This window comes from Pelophylax lessonae (genome assembly GCF_965119305.1).
Source record: "Pelophylax lessonae genome assembly, chromosome: 2".
Classification (NCBI taxonomy): domain Eukaryota; kingdom Metazoa; phylum Chordata; class Amphibia; order Anura; family Ranidae; genus Pelophylax; species Pelophylax lessonae.
Window position 1 is genome coordinate 153,603,607 of NC_138769.1, and position 14,646 is coordinate 153,618,252.

Here is a 14,646-nt window from a genome sequence, read left to right on the forward strand (position 1 = left end):
GACCAGCGTGCCCCCTTTCAATGCACAGTGACCAGCGTGCCCCCTTTCAATGCACAGTGACCCGTGTGCCCCTTTCAATGCACAGTGACCAGCATGCCCCCTTTCGATGCAGTGACCAGCGTACATGCCCCCTTTCAATGCAGTGACCAGCGTACATGCCCCCTTTCATTGCAGTGACCAGCTTACATGCCCCCTTTCAATGCAGTGACCAGCATACATGCCCCCTTCAATGCAGTGACCAGCATACATGCCCCTTTTCAATGCAGTGACCAGCGTACATGCCCCCTTTCAATGCAATGACCAGCGTACATGCCCCCTTTCAATGCAGTGACCAGCATACATGCCCCCTTTCAATGCATTGACCAGCGTATATGCCCCCTTTCAATGCAGTGACCAGCGTACATGCCCCCAATGCAGTGACCAGCATACATGCCCCTAATGCAGAGATCAGCGTGAGTGCCCCCTTTCAATGCAGTGACCAGCATACATGCCCCCTTTCAATACAGTGACCAGCGTATATGCCCCCAATGCAGTGACCAGCATAGATGCCCCTTTCAATGCAGTGACCAGCATACATGCCCCCTTTCAATGCAGTGACCAGCGTACATGACCCCAATGCAGTGACCAGCATAGATGCCCCCTTCAATGCAGTGACCAGCGTACATGCCCCCAATGCAGTGACCAGCATACATGCCCCCAATGCAGAGATCAGTGTGCGTGCCCCCTTCAATGCAGTGACCAGCATACATTCCCCCAATGCAGAGATCAGCGTGCGTGCCCCCAATGCGGTGACCAGCATACCATTCCCCCAATGCAGCGTGCGTGCCCCCTTCAATGCAGTGACCAGCGTACATGCCCCCAATGCAGTGACCAGCATAGATGCCCCCTTCAATGCAGTGGCCAGCGTACATGCCCCCTTTCAATGCAGTGACCAGCATACATGCCCCCAATGCAGTGACCAGCATACATGCCCCTAATGCAGAGATCAGCGTGCGTGCCCCCTTTCAATGCAGTGACCAGCATACATGCCCCCTTTCAATGCAGTGACCAGCGTACATGACCCCAATGCAGTGACCAGCATAGATGCCCCCTTCAATGCAGTGACCAGCGTACATGCCCCCAATGCAGTGACCAGCATACATGCCCCCAATGCAGTGACCAGCATACATGCCCCTAATGCAGAGATCAGCGTGCGTGCCCCCTTTCAATGCAGTGACCAGCATACATGCCCCCTTTCAATGCAGTGACCAGCGTACATGACCCCAATGCAGTGACCAGCATAGATGCCCCCTTCAATGCAGTGACCAGCGTACATGCCCCCAATGCAGTGACCAGCATACATGCCCCCAATGCAGAGATCAGTGTGCGTGCCCCCTTCAATGCAGTGACCAGCATACATTCCCCCAATGCAGAGATCAGCGTGCGTGCCTCCAATGCAGTGACCAGCATACCATTCCCCCAATGCAGCGTGCGTGCCCCCTTCAATGCAGTGACCAGCATACCATTCCCCCAATGCAGCGTGCGTGCCCCCTTCAATGCAGTGACCAGCGTACATTCCCCCAATGCAGAGATCAGCGTGCGTGCCCCCTTACTTACCTGGAGCAGCAGCGGCGGCGGGCAGCTCCTCATCAGTGTCCCGGCGTCGGCTTCTCATCAGTCCCGGCGGCTCGTCTCCTCCAGTACTCCCACTCCCGCCTCCTCTTCGGCCAATGGCATGGGGTTTGCCTTGCAGCCAATCAGGAATCGCGTATCGGACGCGCTTCCTGATTGGCCAGGAGGAGGATCGGTGTGGCAATAGCGAATTTTCATTCACTATTGTCACACAATGGGTGGGCTTCACCCTTTGCATCACCCTATTACAGCCTCTGGCTCTAATCAGGTGATTTAAAAAAAAAAAAACCATTAAGCTCCATGCGTCCGGTGCCCCTGCATGCAGATTATGCGGGGGCGGCGCCCCTGCGCCCTCAATAGACCGGCCGTCACTGATGGGTTGTCTCCAGAACAGGACTAGTGGGGAAATCTTCTAATGGGGACAATAGCTCTGGTGACACCCCAGGATTCCCTCACTTTGGGGGGGGGGTATTTCTCCTACTTCCTGTTTTGGCTATAGGACACAAAGTGAAGGAAAATCTCAGCAAGGGGACAGAGATGGCAAAAAATAAACCTAAAAGGGGCTATAACCCTCATTTATTCTATCTAAAATGAAAAATAAAAGTTTTACCTTTAGTTCTACTTTTAGTGCAGGGTCACTTTAAGGCCTCTTGAACATGGGATGCCTAAAAATGCCACTTTTTGGCTATTTAGGTGTTTTTTCAAATGATCTAAATGCAGCTCATTGTCTTAATGCGACTGTACACACAGATGCGTATTCCTGCGCTGTGTATAGATCAGTAAGGAAATACACAAAAATCGGCTTTGCTGATCAGTATTTTTACACGTGTATACCACCTTCCCTTGATTAAACAAAAAAAATAATAATTTTACACATATGTACATGCAAAATGTGCAGAAATATATGCATGTGCTATACAGCCCATCCTCCAATCTTTTCTGCCAGGAATATCTGATGCTCATACATCAGTACCGTATGTAACACAATAGATCGGCGGAAGGGATTCCCCCATCAACATTGACTGTGATAACCACTTCCCGTCCGCGCTATAGCCAAAAGCCGGCTGCAGCGCGGACCTTATTTGCCGGGAGGGCGTCCATGTACTTTATGCCCTCCCGTGCATGAGTTACCTGCGCTCTCCCTGCGGAGCGCACGTGGCTCGCTCTGTGATCAGCGAGTCCATACCCCCATACCACGTGATCATCTGTCAGCGATTGACAGCTGGTCTCGTGATGTAAACAGCAGCCGGAGGAGGAAAAAAAAGCAGATCGCCGCTGGCTGCTGTCAGAGGGACATTGGTCCCGAAAAGGGGAGGATCATCTGTGCCCCAATGCCACCTACCAGTGCCCACCAACGCCACCTACCAGTGAAGGTCAGTGCCCACCAGTGCCACCTATCAGTGCCCACCAGTGCTACCTCTCAGTGCCCCATCATCAGTGCTGCCTATCAGTGTCACCTACCAGTGCCTATAATTGTCCATCAGTGCAACCCATCAGTGCCACCTATTAGTGTCCTTCAGTGCCACCTACCAGTGTCTTTAGGGCCGCCCATCATTGCCACCTATCAGTGTAAACCAGTGCCGCCTTATCAGTGCCCATCAGTGCCAATCAGTGTCGCCTATCAGCGCCCATCAGTGCACCCTATCAGAGGGACATCAGCCCTGAAGAGGGGAGGATCATTTGTGCCCCAGTGCCACCTACCAGTGCCCACCAACGCCACCTACCAGTAAAGGTCAGTGCCCACCCACCAGCCATTCAGTGCCTATCAGGGCCCATCAGTGCCGCCTCATCAGCACACATCAAAGAACGAGAAAAACTACCTGTTTGCAAAATGTTATAACAAACTATAAAAACTGTTTTTTTGTTTTTTCTTTTCAAACTTTTTGGTCTTTTGTTGTTTGTTCAGCAAAAAATAAAAACCCCAGTAGTGAAAAAATACCACCAAAAGAAAGCTCTATTTGTTTGAAAAAAATGAAAAAATGTAATTTGGGTACAGTGTTGCATGACCGCACGATTGTCATTCAAAGTGCAACCGTGCCAAGAGCTGAGAATTTGCCCAGGCAGGAAGGGGGTTTAAGTGCCCAGTAAGCAAGTGGTTAATGGGGGAATCAAGCAATTTTTTAGTATCATCTATCGCCTGCTTAAAGCGGAGCTCCGCTTCTTTGCTTCCTCCCCCCCTCCACTGCCACATTTGGCACCTTTCAGGGGGCGGGTACCTGTTTTTGACAGGTACCCATCCCCGCTTCCCGGTGACCTTGCCGCAGTGCATTCCCCTGGAAGTTTGACCCTCCCTCCTCCTCCTTCAGAGTTGTATAAAGTACTCGAAACCCATACTTGAGTAAAAGTACAAGTGCTCGATCAAAAAATGACTTGAGTAGAAGTGGAAGTGCTCGATCAAAAAGTGACTTGAGTAGAAGTACTAAAGTATTCAACATTTTTTGTACTTAAGTATTGCAAGTAGTTTTTTAAAAATTTTGCTACTCAAGTACTGAAAGTAAAAGTACCAGTAGTTTTGAAAAAAAAATTGCTACTCAAGTATGAAAGTAAAAGTACAAGTACTGTGTTATGTAGTTATTAAAGAAAGAAGTCAAAAGTTTGAACATCATATTGTTTTTTATTATTTCAAATGCAGCTTTTATTTATACATACAGTAGCATTTATTTTCGTATGCACTGATAATACACATGTTTTGAGCTTCATGAAACCTGCCATCTACTGTTCTGGCAGTGGTAATTTTTATAATTGTAACGAGTAACTATGCAGCACAAAAAAAAATATTGGAGTAGAAGTATTGAAATCATCGAAAAAATGTAGTGAAGTAAAAGTGGAAGTAGGAGAAAAAAATTCTACTCTAGGAAAGTACAGATACCGCCTTTCGGTACTTAAGTACAGTAGTGAAGTAGTTTTACTTAAGTTACTATACATCTCTGTCCTCCTTCCCCCACTGCTGGCCATTCACAAAGTGCAGCGCTGGAGCTCTGCTTCAATACTAAATGCCATGAGCTCCTGATAACAATCTCAAGCCAGGTAATTGCAAGTGGTAAAACAATCAGGAAAGTCAGATCCTGACTCCAGATGTATCCTATAATCACAGAATTAGCAGCTTTGTCCAGACCCACAACCTGCCTTCATGACTACCTGGTATTCACCTGTAGAATGGTAGGTGCTCAGACTGCTATAGATCAGCCCTCTTAGATCTGCATTGCATCACAATGGTGTACCTGTCAGAGAATTAGACTGTTTACCTAAAAGCTCAAGTTGTAGATGTTGTAACAGAGGAACTCACCAGATGACGTCATAGGGGGCGGGGTCAGTGCTGACATCCAGCAAGGCAGATGCTGATCACCTTTCTGTGTGCAGACGGTGCAGGACATCGGAGGATCAGGTGAGTGATGAGGGCTTATCACATCTCCTCTACTATATATCTCCTTTTACACACACATCTATCTATATATATATATATATATATATATATATATATATATATCTCTATATCCCTATTGATGGGGCAATGCACTATATGATGAACTCCTGATTTATGTCCTTTTCAGAATCATGGGGAAAGTGCTGTTCTGGTTTTTCCTGGCTGGAGTTTGCTGTTCACTAGCTGTAAGTTTGTTTTACATTTCATGTTTGTTGTAACTTTTTATTATGTTTTTCTAGCACTGCATTGTGCAAAGAAATATTTTGTAATGACCAACCTTTTCAGAGCAATCAGGGTCCAGTTACATTGGTGGATGTGTGTTATACTTAGTGTAGCATGCATGATCTGGGGTGTGCTGTTAGATGCATTGTAACAATGTAACTTTCTTTTTTTTTTTTTTCTTTGGCACAAAGGTGTTTTATTTACTAGAGCTGGAGAGTGCAAAATCAAACCCAATTCTGCTTAGAAACCAATCAGGTTCCAGGTTTTATTGGCAAAGCTTAATTGAACAAGCTGAGGTTAGAAGCGGATTGGTTTATATGCAGAAGTGAGCCTGATTTTGCTCTCTTTCGCTTTAGTAAATCAACCCCAAAATGAAATGCATTGCAACTGGTGCTGCGTCCTGTCCTAACCCCCTCCCTTCCTCCTTCTTCACCCCCCCCCTTTTTTTCTTTTGGGGCATGGAAGGATGAAAAAAAAAATTGTTATTGTCTATGTTCTGCCAGAGAGATCTCTCTTTTAGACCCCATTCAGACTGCGACACGACTTGGTGGGGCGACCTGTGAAGTCGCGGTGCACGCTCGGCGCAACTTGCACAGACTTCATATAATTGAAGTCAATGCAAGTCGCCTCCAGGTCGCCCCAAAGTAGTACAGGACCCTTTTTCTAAGTCGGAGCGACTTGTGTTGCTCCTATTAGAACGGGTCCTGTACTATTTAATGGCGAGCGACCGACCGCGACTTGTCAGGCGACCAAGTTGCCTGACAAGTCGCGCTAGTGTGAATGGACCCTTATTCCTGGCTTGGGACTTGGAGACATAACAGGAAATGGGAGGAAATCCATCCCAAAAGTAGAATCCCCCTCTAAGGCTGAATTCACACTAATGCGTTTTTTTTTTTTTTCCATGCTTTTTGCAGAAATGCGTTTTATTTTTTTTTTAACATGGGTTCCTATGGAACATGTTCACATCAATGCAATTTTGGGCCTCTGCGTTTTTGGAAAGGGTGGGGACTTTTTTTCCTGCAAAATACTTCAATGGACCTGCATCCAAAACGCAAGTATTGCGTTTTTACTGCGATTTTTACCGCGTTTTTAAATCAGCACAACAACCAATTTCCCCCCAACAAAATGCAAATCGCGGTAAAAAAACTTGGAAAGCACAGCAAAAAGCACTACAGTGATGCTCAAATGCAACATGCATAGGTGTGAATCTAGCTTTAGACCTGGTTCACACCTGTGCAGAAACATACTACAGTCCATTTAACATGGTTTCCTATGCGTCACGTTCACATCTGTGCATTCTATGGAAAGGTTCATGGACTTTTTTTTCTAGCTTTTGACTACAAATCTAAAACAAAAAAAAAAGAAAAAGGGGTATGCCTTTTTGAATATAACTTGACCTCTGGAAGATTTACCCCCTTCATGACCAGGCCACTTTTTTACGATATGGCGCTGGGTTACTTTAACTAACAATTGCGCAGTCATGCAATGCTGTACCCAGATAAAATGTCATTTTTTTTCCCCCCACAAATAGAGCTTTCTTTTGGTGGTATTTGATCACCACTGCATTTTTTTTTTTTTTGCACCAGGAACAATAAAAGTTAACAATTTGGAGACAAAAAAATGTTTTTACTTTCTGCTAAAAAAAAAAAAAAAAATACAAGTGAGCGTATATTGATTGGTTTATGTGAATGTTATAGCGTCTACAAACTATATATATATATATATATATATATATATATATATATATATATATATAATAATATAATAGAATTTTTTTTTCTAGTAATGGCGGCGATCAGCGACTTATAGCGAGACTGCGATATTGCAGTGGACAATCGTACACTAACTGAAACGTGACACTAATACAGTGATCAGTGCTAAAAAATATGCACTCACTGTACTAGGGTTAAACATCTGGGGCAATCAAAAAGTTAACTGTGCGCCTAACCAGTGTTTGTGTTTACTATTTGTGCTGCTTTTACCAGAGTAAGAGATGGACTTTAGTCTCTGCTTTGCAGGAACACGGCATCCATCCCTTCCCCTGTCAGAATGGAACTATGCCTTTGCAGGGCTCCATTCTTAGTCTCTGTATGTAGATCGGCAGGTGCCGGCAGACATTGAGTGTCTGGCACCTGCAGATCAGCTTCTGCTGTAAATAATTACAGCAGAAGAGGCGTTCCTCTGCAGGCAGAAGTGCAGAATCTCCTATATATATATATATATATATATATATATATATATATATATATATATATATATTTGTGATCTTGCAGAAGAACTGCTATAGGGCGATAAGCAAGTGGTTAAAGTGGAACGCCATGCCTGGAACAAAATGCAAACTATGAATATTGCTGCTTTTTTGTCGCCAGATACTCCCGTACTGCAGGATTGCAGTCCTTGCAGCATTATATTATTGCTGATGACCAGGAATGAGCTCAGGTGTGTTTGGACATGGGGTGTATATGCATGCGGAATGCCGCCTATGAATGGCCGTCCACTTTAACAGCTTCTCGGCGCGATAGCTTAGACAGGTTCAAACTCGTGTCCAAAGACATCTGCGCTCATTCCTACTGATGGATCATCCCCCCTCAACTCAGAAAATGAGTGTCAATAGTGTTGTGCCACCCACCTGGTGACCAATTCTGGCAACTTGTTGTACTTCCTATGTTACAAGCTGGTAGGGGGTTGTAGATGTTGCAGTGACGTTTTTTTGCAGTAGTGACAATAATTGATGCTGCATTGGCAACATGTGCTTCCTCTCAGACCACAAGACCCGCTGAGAGATGTGGACCTGGCATCTGCTTATATTTCACTTGCCCATGACCTGTAAGATCCAAAAGGACCCACCTTTGGGCCTGTGAATCTCTTAATACAAAAAAATGCTGCAAAGCATTTTGGGTGGTGATGGCTATAGATCAATAGGGATTCCGAATTCCGAGGACTCCACTATATTTATGATTCTAGACATCCACTGCAGATATTCTAGGTGTTTTATGTTCAATTATATTCATAAATGTAATGTAAAGATGGGAAACGTTAAGTTAATTTTAATAAGTGCGGGGCATGGCAATGTGCGGTAAGCATGTTGTTTGCCTTGGGTTACTGAACACTATATTGCTGTTTGTGTTTTATTTTATGTGTGTTTTAGGTGTGAAAATGTAATTCCTGGAATGTAACAATGTTTGTTGACCCTTGCACCATGTTCTATTGAACTACGTATCTTTTTGTGATTAAAAAAACCAAGCAGCATAAGTATTCGAAGGTTCTCACTATATCCACCTTTGCATCCATCCTTTTGTGTTTTTTTTTTTTGGACTCATAGACCTCTTCACGCCCTCCTTAAACCACCTATGCCATTCAAAAACACTTGTTTTCTTCATGGGATGTTCACCATTGGCTTGTTGTAACAGAGCTAAAGTTTTTATTGCACTTTTGCAAATTTTCACACAAAATTGGATGTTCGCTGCTTTAGATTCCTGTCAACTCATTTTATGCCAACAGTGCGATGCAAGCCACACTTCTTATTTCTTCTTCTACTCCATAAAGACTGAGGCTACAGGTCTGCGACCCAGGCGAGTGTAAAGGCCCGTACACACGTAGCGATTGTCGGCCGTAAATATTCGGCCGCCGAACGATCGGCCGATTGACGGCTTGTTAGTATGATGCTTCCGACAGCCGACATCGCATTTTCGGCTGATAAGAATCTGTCATGCAGACTTTAAAATATTTGTTGGCCGTCACCAGAACGGCCGATTGTTCGCCAGTCAGTACAGAATTCGGCCGACAAACAGCAGATTTGCAAGACTGGGCATGCTCAGAGAAGAAAAAACACAGGGAAAGTTCATCACATCACATCACTTCTGCAGTCGGCTGTTGTTGGCCGATAAAATTTGTGTGCAGTATTTAGCACTTTTCAGCCGACAGGACAGCACCGGACAAAAGATCGTTCGGCAGACATTCGGTACGTGTGTATGGGGCTTTAATTCGAAAATGTCAGTGCGAAAAAGCTGTGTGGCCTACCACCATAGTGCTACACTGCAGGCATTCCAGGAATTAACCACTTTTACCACTGGAGGATTTTGCTGTCTTACGTCCAGGCCACTTTTTGCGATTCGGCACTGTGCGACTTTAACTGACAATTGCGCGGTCGTGCGACGCCGTACCCAAACAAAATTTACGTCCTTTTTTTCCCACAAACGGAGCTTTCTTTTGGTGGTATTTGATCACCTGTGTGAAAAAAATAACAATATTTGTAACATTTTTTTATATGAAATCCCCCCCCCCCCAAAAATGTAAAAATCAAAATTTTTTTTAAATTTTTGGCCAATTTGTTTTCTGCTACCTATGTTTGGTAAAAAAAAAAATCACAAGCGTATTTTTGATTGGTTTGCGCAAAAGTTATTGCGTTTTACTAAGGGAAAGATTTCTGTCATTTTTGGTGTGTGTTTTTTTTTTTTTTTTTATTCGGGACTGCGACATTGCGGTGGACAGATCGGACCCTTGACTGACATTTTTGACACTTTTAGGGGTACCAGTGACATTACTGCAGTAATCAGTGCTATAAATATGCACTGTTACTGTAAAAATGACACTGGCAGGGAAGGGGTTAATTTTATTGGAGAGGGAGGGGATAATGTATGCCTGGTGCTTACTAACGTGTGTGGGGGGAGGGGACTGAGTGACACAGGGACAGATTGCATGTTCAGCTATGCTGAACACAGCAATCTGTCACTCCTTGTCACTTAGGAGATCCGCCCGCTCTGTTTATACAAGCGGGCGGATCTCCAAACTCGATTCCCCCGACGATCAGGGAAGAGCGGCGGTGATCGCCGCCGCTCCTCCCCTGGCCCGACTCCTGCTGTGACTGAAAATAGTGGGAGCGCCGCCTACAGGGGGAGGAGTCCAGCGACGGAATCGAGCCACTTTGCCGCAGTACAGTCAACGTGACTGGTCGGCAAGTGGTTAAATTGTCACACTGTGTGTATACACACCCTTTACCATTTTAAATTTGGGATGTAAACCTTTTTTACGCAGCATATCAATTCTTGGCTGTGATGAGTGTAATTTTAGTTTCCTTTTTTGGCTTATTTTCCTCTTTCATCTGGTGATCCAGCCAGCAAGTGCATTGTCTTCACAAGCTTGAGCTCTCCAGCAGAATGTATCAGTTAACATTGATGAGAGAAATCACTTAACACTGGCTGGGGTGATCATAATGTTCAAAGGTTTTTTTTATTATTTGTGTAAAAACTTTATCCAAGAAGGTAAAAACAGTTTGCTGTAGCTGATTATAAAATTTGAGCTGGAGTTTAGCTTAAATTTTGTAAACTTGTCAGTGTATCTCCTCCAAAGATGTCTCACTAATACTGGAGGTGTTACCGGCCAGATCACCAGGTTCAAAGCAGAAGAAAAAAATCCATAGAAAAAAAACAAACTGATGCAGCCACCACGGTTGCCATATCATACATTTTTTGTATTGGGTTTAATACCGCTTTAATGATGGAGACTAGTATGTTAAATGCCCAGAGATACCACCAGGGCCATGCACATTTTTCTACTTTCACCTGGAGCAAGATGCTTTGCTTTTCTCTATCTTCCACTTTCTTGGGATGTCTGATATATTCTGTACAACTCAGTAAAGAATATAATATTCAAATTTTGGGATGCTTTTTAAATTTTGGAAATATATAAATGCTATCAAAATACATGGCTATGGGTCTTCTTCTTGTGTATTTTAATTGGTAATAATTGAGTGTTGTGTTTGTAGCAGCAGGTCCATTATAGCAGTGTTTTTCAACTCCGGTCCTCAGGGCACGCTAACAGACTAGGTTTGCAAGAAAACTGGAATACATCACAGGTGATATCATTTGCTGCTCAGTGATTGCAGTATTCTAGTCTGCATCTCCCCAAGGTAATACTTAAAATCTGGCCTGTTAGTGTGCCCTGAGGTACGGAGTTGAGAAACACTGCATTATAGTAATGGAGCTGATAGATTTGGTTAATGATAATCTGAGTACAAAGTTTGGTGCTAGCTTTATGTATTGACTATGCAACAAACTTTTTTGCTTGGTGGTGATGATAGCGTTGCAACCCCTTCTGCTGTTGTCCAATAGGTTTTCAGAATAATGCAAATATTTGCATGTTTCAGAGAATTTGCTGAAATGCCAAAGACTAAAGGGCACTGATACCAAATGACAGGCTCATCAGGGTTTTGTATTTAGGCAGCAATCTATGGTTTTTATTTTCTGTTTGCTGAAGACTTTTAGGCTAAGCTTTGAAAAGTTCAGACAGCGGCAAGAATCCCTGCAATCTTTACATATAGTATTTGTGGAGTATGGTTGAGTAAATCCCAGTTTTTTTTTTTTTACTTTTGTAGCTTGTGAGACACTGGTATGCCCAAATGCCTAAGTAATCCACTAGTAGAGGTCTCTCTAAATTTTCTGAATAAAGGGCCAGTTTACTGACCTTCAGACTTTCAGGGGGCCGAACTGGCCAGTGGGGAGTAGAAAATGCCCTGGCATCAATGGGAGCAAAGTATACCCCATCATTGGTATTAGTGGGAGGAATAGTGCCCCATTGTTGGTATTGGTAGGAGGAATTATGGCCCATTGTTGGTGTAGAAGGAAAAGTGTCTCAAGGGTCTGATGGAAGGCAAGCAAAGGGCCACATCCGGTCCCTGGGCTGCAGTTTGGCGACCACTACACTAGTACCATGATTTTATCCTGCAACCTATCTTGATGTACTGGGTCTCCTTTTCTGAAACCATATTCAAATCGTGTCCAGGGGTCTTCAAACTATGGCCCTCCAGTTGTTCAGAAACTACAATTCCCAGCATGCCCAGTCATGGCTGTGTATGTCAGATTTGTACAATGCATCATGGGATGTGTAGTTCCGCAACAGCTGGAGGGCCATAGTTTGAGGATCCCTGTCCTAGTCTGTTTACTATGCCCCCATGACGGGAGTTTAGCAAGTGTGTGGGTTTGACATTTTTAGAGAGGCTCTGACCTGTGGTGCCAGGTGGGCGCTATAATATATATTCCTAGCACCCCCACGTTTGAGACCAGCCATCTGTTAACAGACCAGGCTCCATCGGGTCACTGGCAGCAAGAGCTGTCTCTGACTTCGTCACCCAGGTAAAGCAAAGACCGAAGATCTCTTCACTCTATATGTTCTGTTGTATGAAAGGAAAAGAAGGGGGAAGGTGTATGGCGCTGCCAAAATGTGCTGATGGTTTTGTATGTCCAAAAGAGGTGCTAAAAGTATATACGATATAAATCACCACTATGAATAATAATTAAAGTGTCAAGTGCATCATATGTGTATCACTAATAAATATGTGCAATACTGTAGGATATTCAACTCTGTGGATGATAAATACTTGTGCTAAACTGTGAGGAAAGGTTGGTACAAAATTGGTGTGAATTGGTGTGTATACAGTTTGGTAAATTAAAAAAAAATAAAGTATATGAAATATAAAAAAACAGTTGGATCCACTTAAATCTACAGCCTTATGATCGTAAAATATAAAGCATCAAGTATGGCATAAATAAAGTGCACAGTAGGTATATAAATATTATGGCAGCAATAGTGCAAGAATAAATAAGTCCGTAACAACTAAGAAAGGAGGATAGTCCCACAATGGTAAAAAAACTTTTCCTAAAATACAGGGCAAAAAGTGACTTGAGTGCAGGTGCTCTGATGATGAATATTGGAGGTGCTCAGGTATATGGTGACCATTCAGTGCTCCCCGCACCCCTTGGACCGAACTCACCAGAGCTATATACCCCTACAGGGGTGTCAGGCCTTGAATCTATAATCCTGGGTCTCCTCCACTGACCATCAAAGTGGTTGGGTGGTCCAATTATCTGCCCGAATCTTGTTAACCCGGCTCCTTGGTATTAGGGTCCAAAGGTGTACCGATATATGGGGGAAGAACTATCGGTGCTGTGCTGGGGTTTATTATTGTGCCATGCTGGAAGTAAATTGTGGTGCTGTGCTAAGGAGTTAATTATTGTTGTACCATGCCGGTGGTAAATATCGTGCTGTGCTGGGGGGTAACTATTGTGCAGTGCCTGGGGCTAATTATTGTGCCAGGCTGAGTGTTTGTTTGTTCCATGCCAGGGATTAATTACTATGCTGTGCTGCCCTTTTACACTTGCTGGGAGTACGAAGAAACACCCACTTTTGATCATGTCTACCTTTTGATCATGTCAACAAGAGCACGTCAGGCATTAGATGCCCCACATATACTTTCAGCACCAACACCGCACCCCTCAAAAAAATTGTCTGAAGCGGCCCCTATGCAGTGTCTCACCAACAAATGGGCATGGTTACATTGGAATGAGTATTGGTTGTGGCTTAAAAGATTCTGAGTAGAATGAGAAAATGGGGGGGGGGGAACCTGTGACTAAATTCACCAACTGTATACACAGCCCCCTTTTTTTTTTCTTTGCACACTTTTCCCCCCCCTACCCCTTTACATTGCCCCTGCGCACACTCCTGCAGAACATCTCTCCTGTTACCCCCTTGTCCAGCCCTGCAGAACATCTCCCCTGTCAACCCTGAAGGGATGGGAGAGAAGAGGCACTGCTAGTCCCACAGGGAATTGTCACTTGTCTTGCTTTGTTGCTGGGCCCCTCAGGCCCCAGAGCACTTCTGAATCTCCTTCACATGACTGCGGAAGCACTGTCAGAGCTCTGTCCTCAAGCAGCCTGACCAGCCTCTCCACCTGCAGGCAAGGTTGGAGCTTCAACAAGCTGAGAGAGTGTGTTTAAGAAGGCTGATGAAGAAGGAATAGTAATACAAGAGCAGAGTGGAGGAGGAGTCGGGGCTCTGTCCTGCACCCTGCCATTGGGACAATGCATAGGCAGACGAAGTTTCCTGTTTAGATGCACCTTCCACAGAATGGCACACAAGGGGAATCAGAGGTAAGCCTCTTCTGCCCTTGCCCTACAGTGATAGTCGGCAGGAATGCGGCTCGGATCTGTGGGATGCTGGAATTTTGTTGAATTCCGGGGACAGTCCCGCAGAATCCATGATGTTTGGGAGGTATTCTCCAATAATAATTTTTCCATTCTTTCATCTTTTTAGCCACGTAGCTTGAACGATTGACACCAATTCCAGACTTCATGGCACCATGAATTCCAACAGGGGATTTCACAATCTTTTACACCTTCCATCATGCTCTTGGACTTCTATGGCGAATATTGACCCTCATTAGATCATTACAGAAAAAGCCAAGTTGAATGTGACTTTATACTACTTGCTATACCATGACATGAATCAACCTTTCCAGACAATATTTATTTTATTTCAGCTTTCTATTTTCAAATAAAAAATGGCTTCTGTGTTCATGTGTGCACACTGCACCGTATTGCATCAGAGGGCACAGA

At 44.3% G+C, this 14,646-nt stretch overlaps 1 protein-coding gene across 1 annotated transcript in view; it reads left to right on the forward strand.

The window, feature by feature from the left end:
• The first annotated feature begins 4,896 nt into the window (after nt 1-4,896).
• The window catches only part of SERPINF2 (serpin family F member 2), an 88,636-nt gene continuing 78,886 nt past the window's right edge, over nt 4,897-14,646 (forward strand). The window contains exons 1-2 of the mRNA XM_082246238.1: nt 4,897-4,996; nt 5,163-5,220. Of these exons, the coding sequence (XP_082102364.1) occupies nt 4,947-4,996; nt 5,163-5,220 (108 nt within the window). The 5' untranslated portion in view covers nt 4,897-4,946. The remainder of the gene's footprint in view (nt 4,997-5,162; nt 5,221-14,646) is intronic.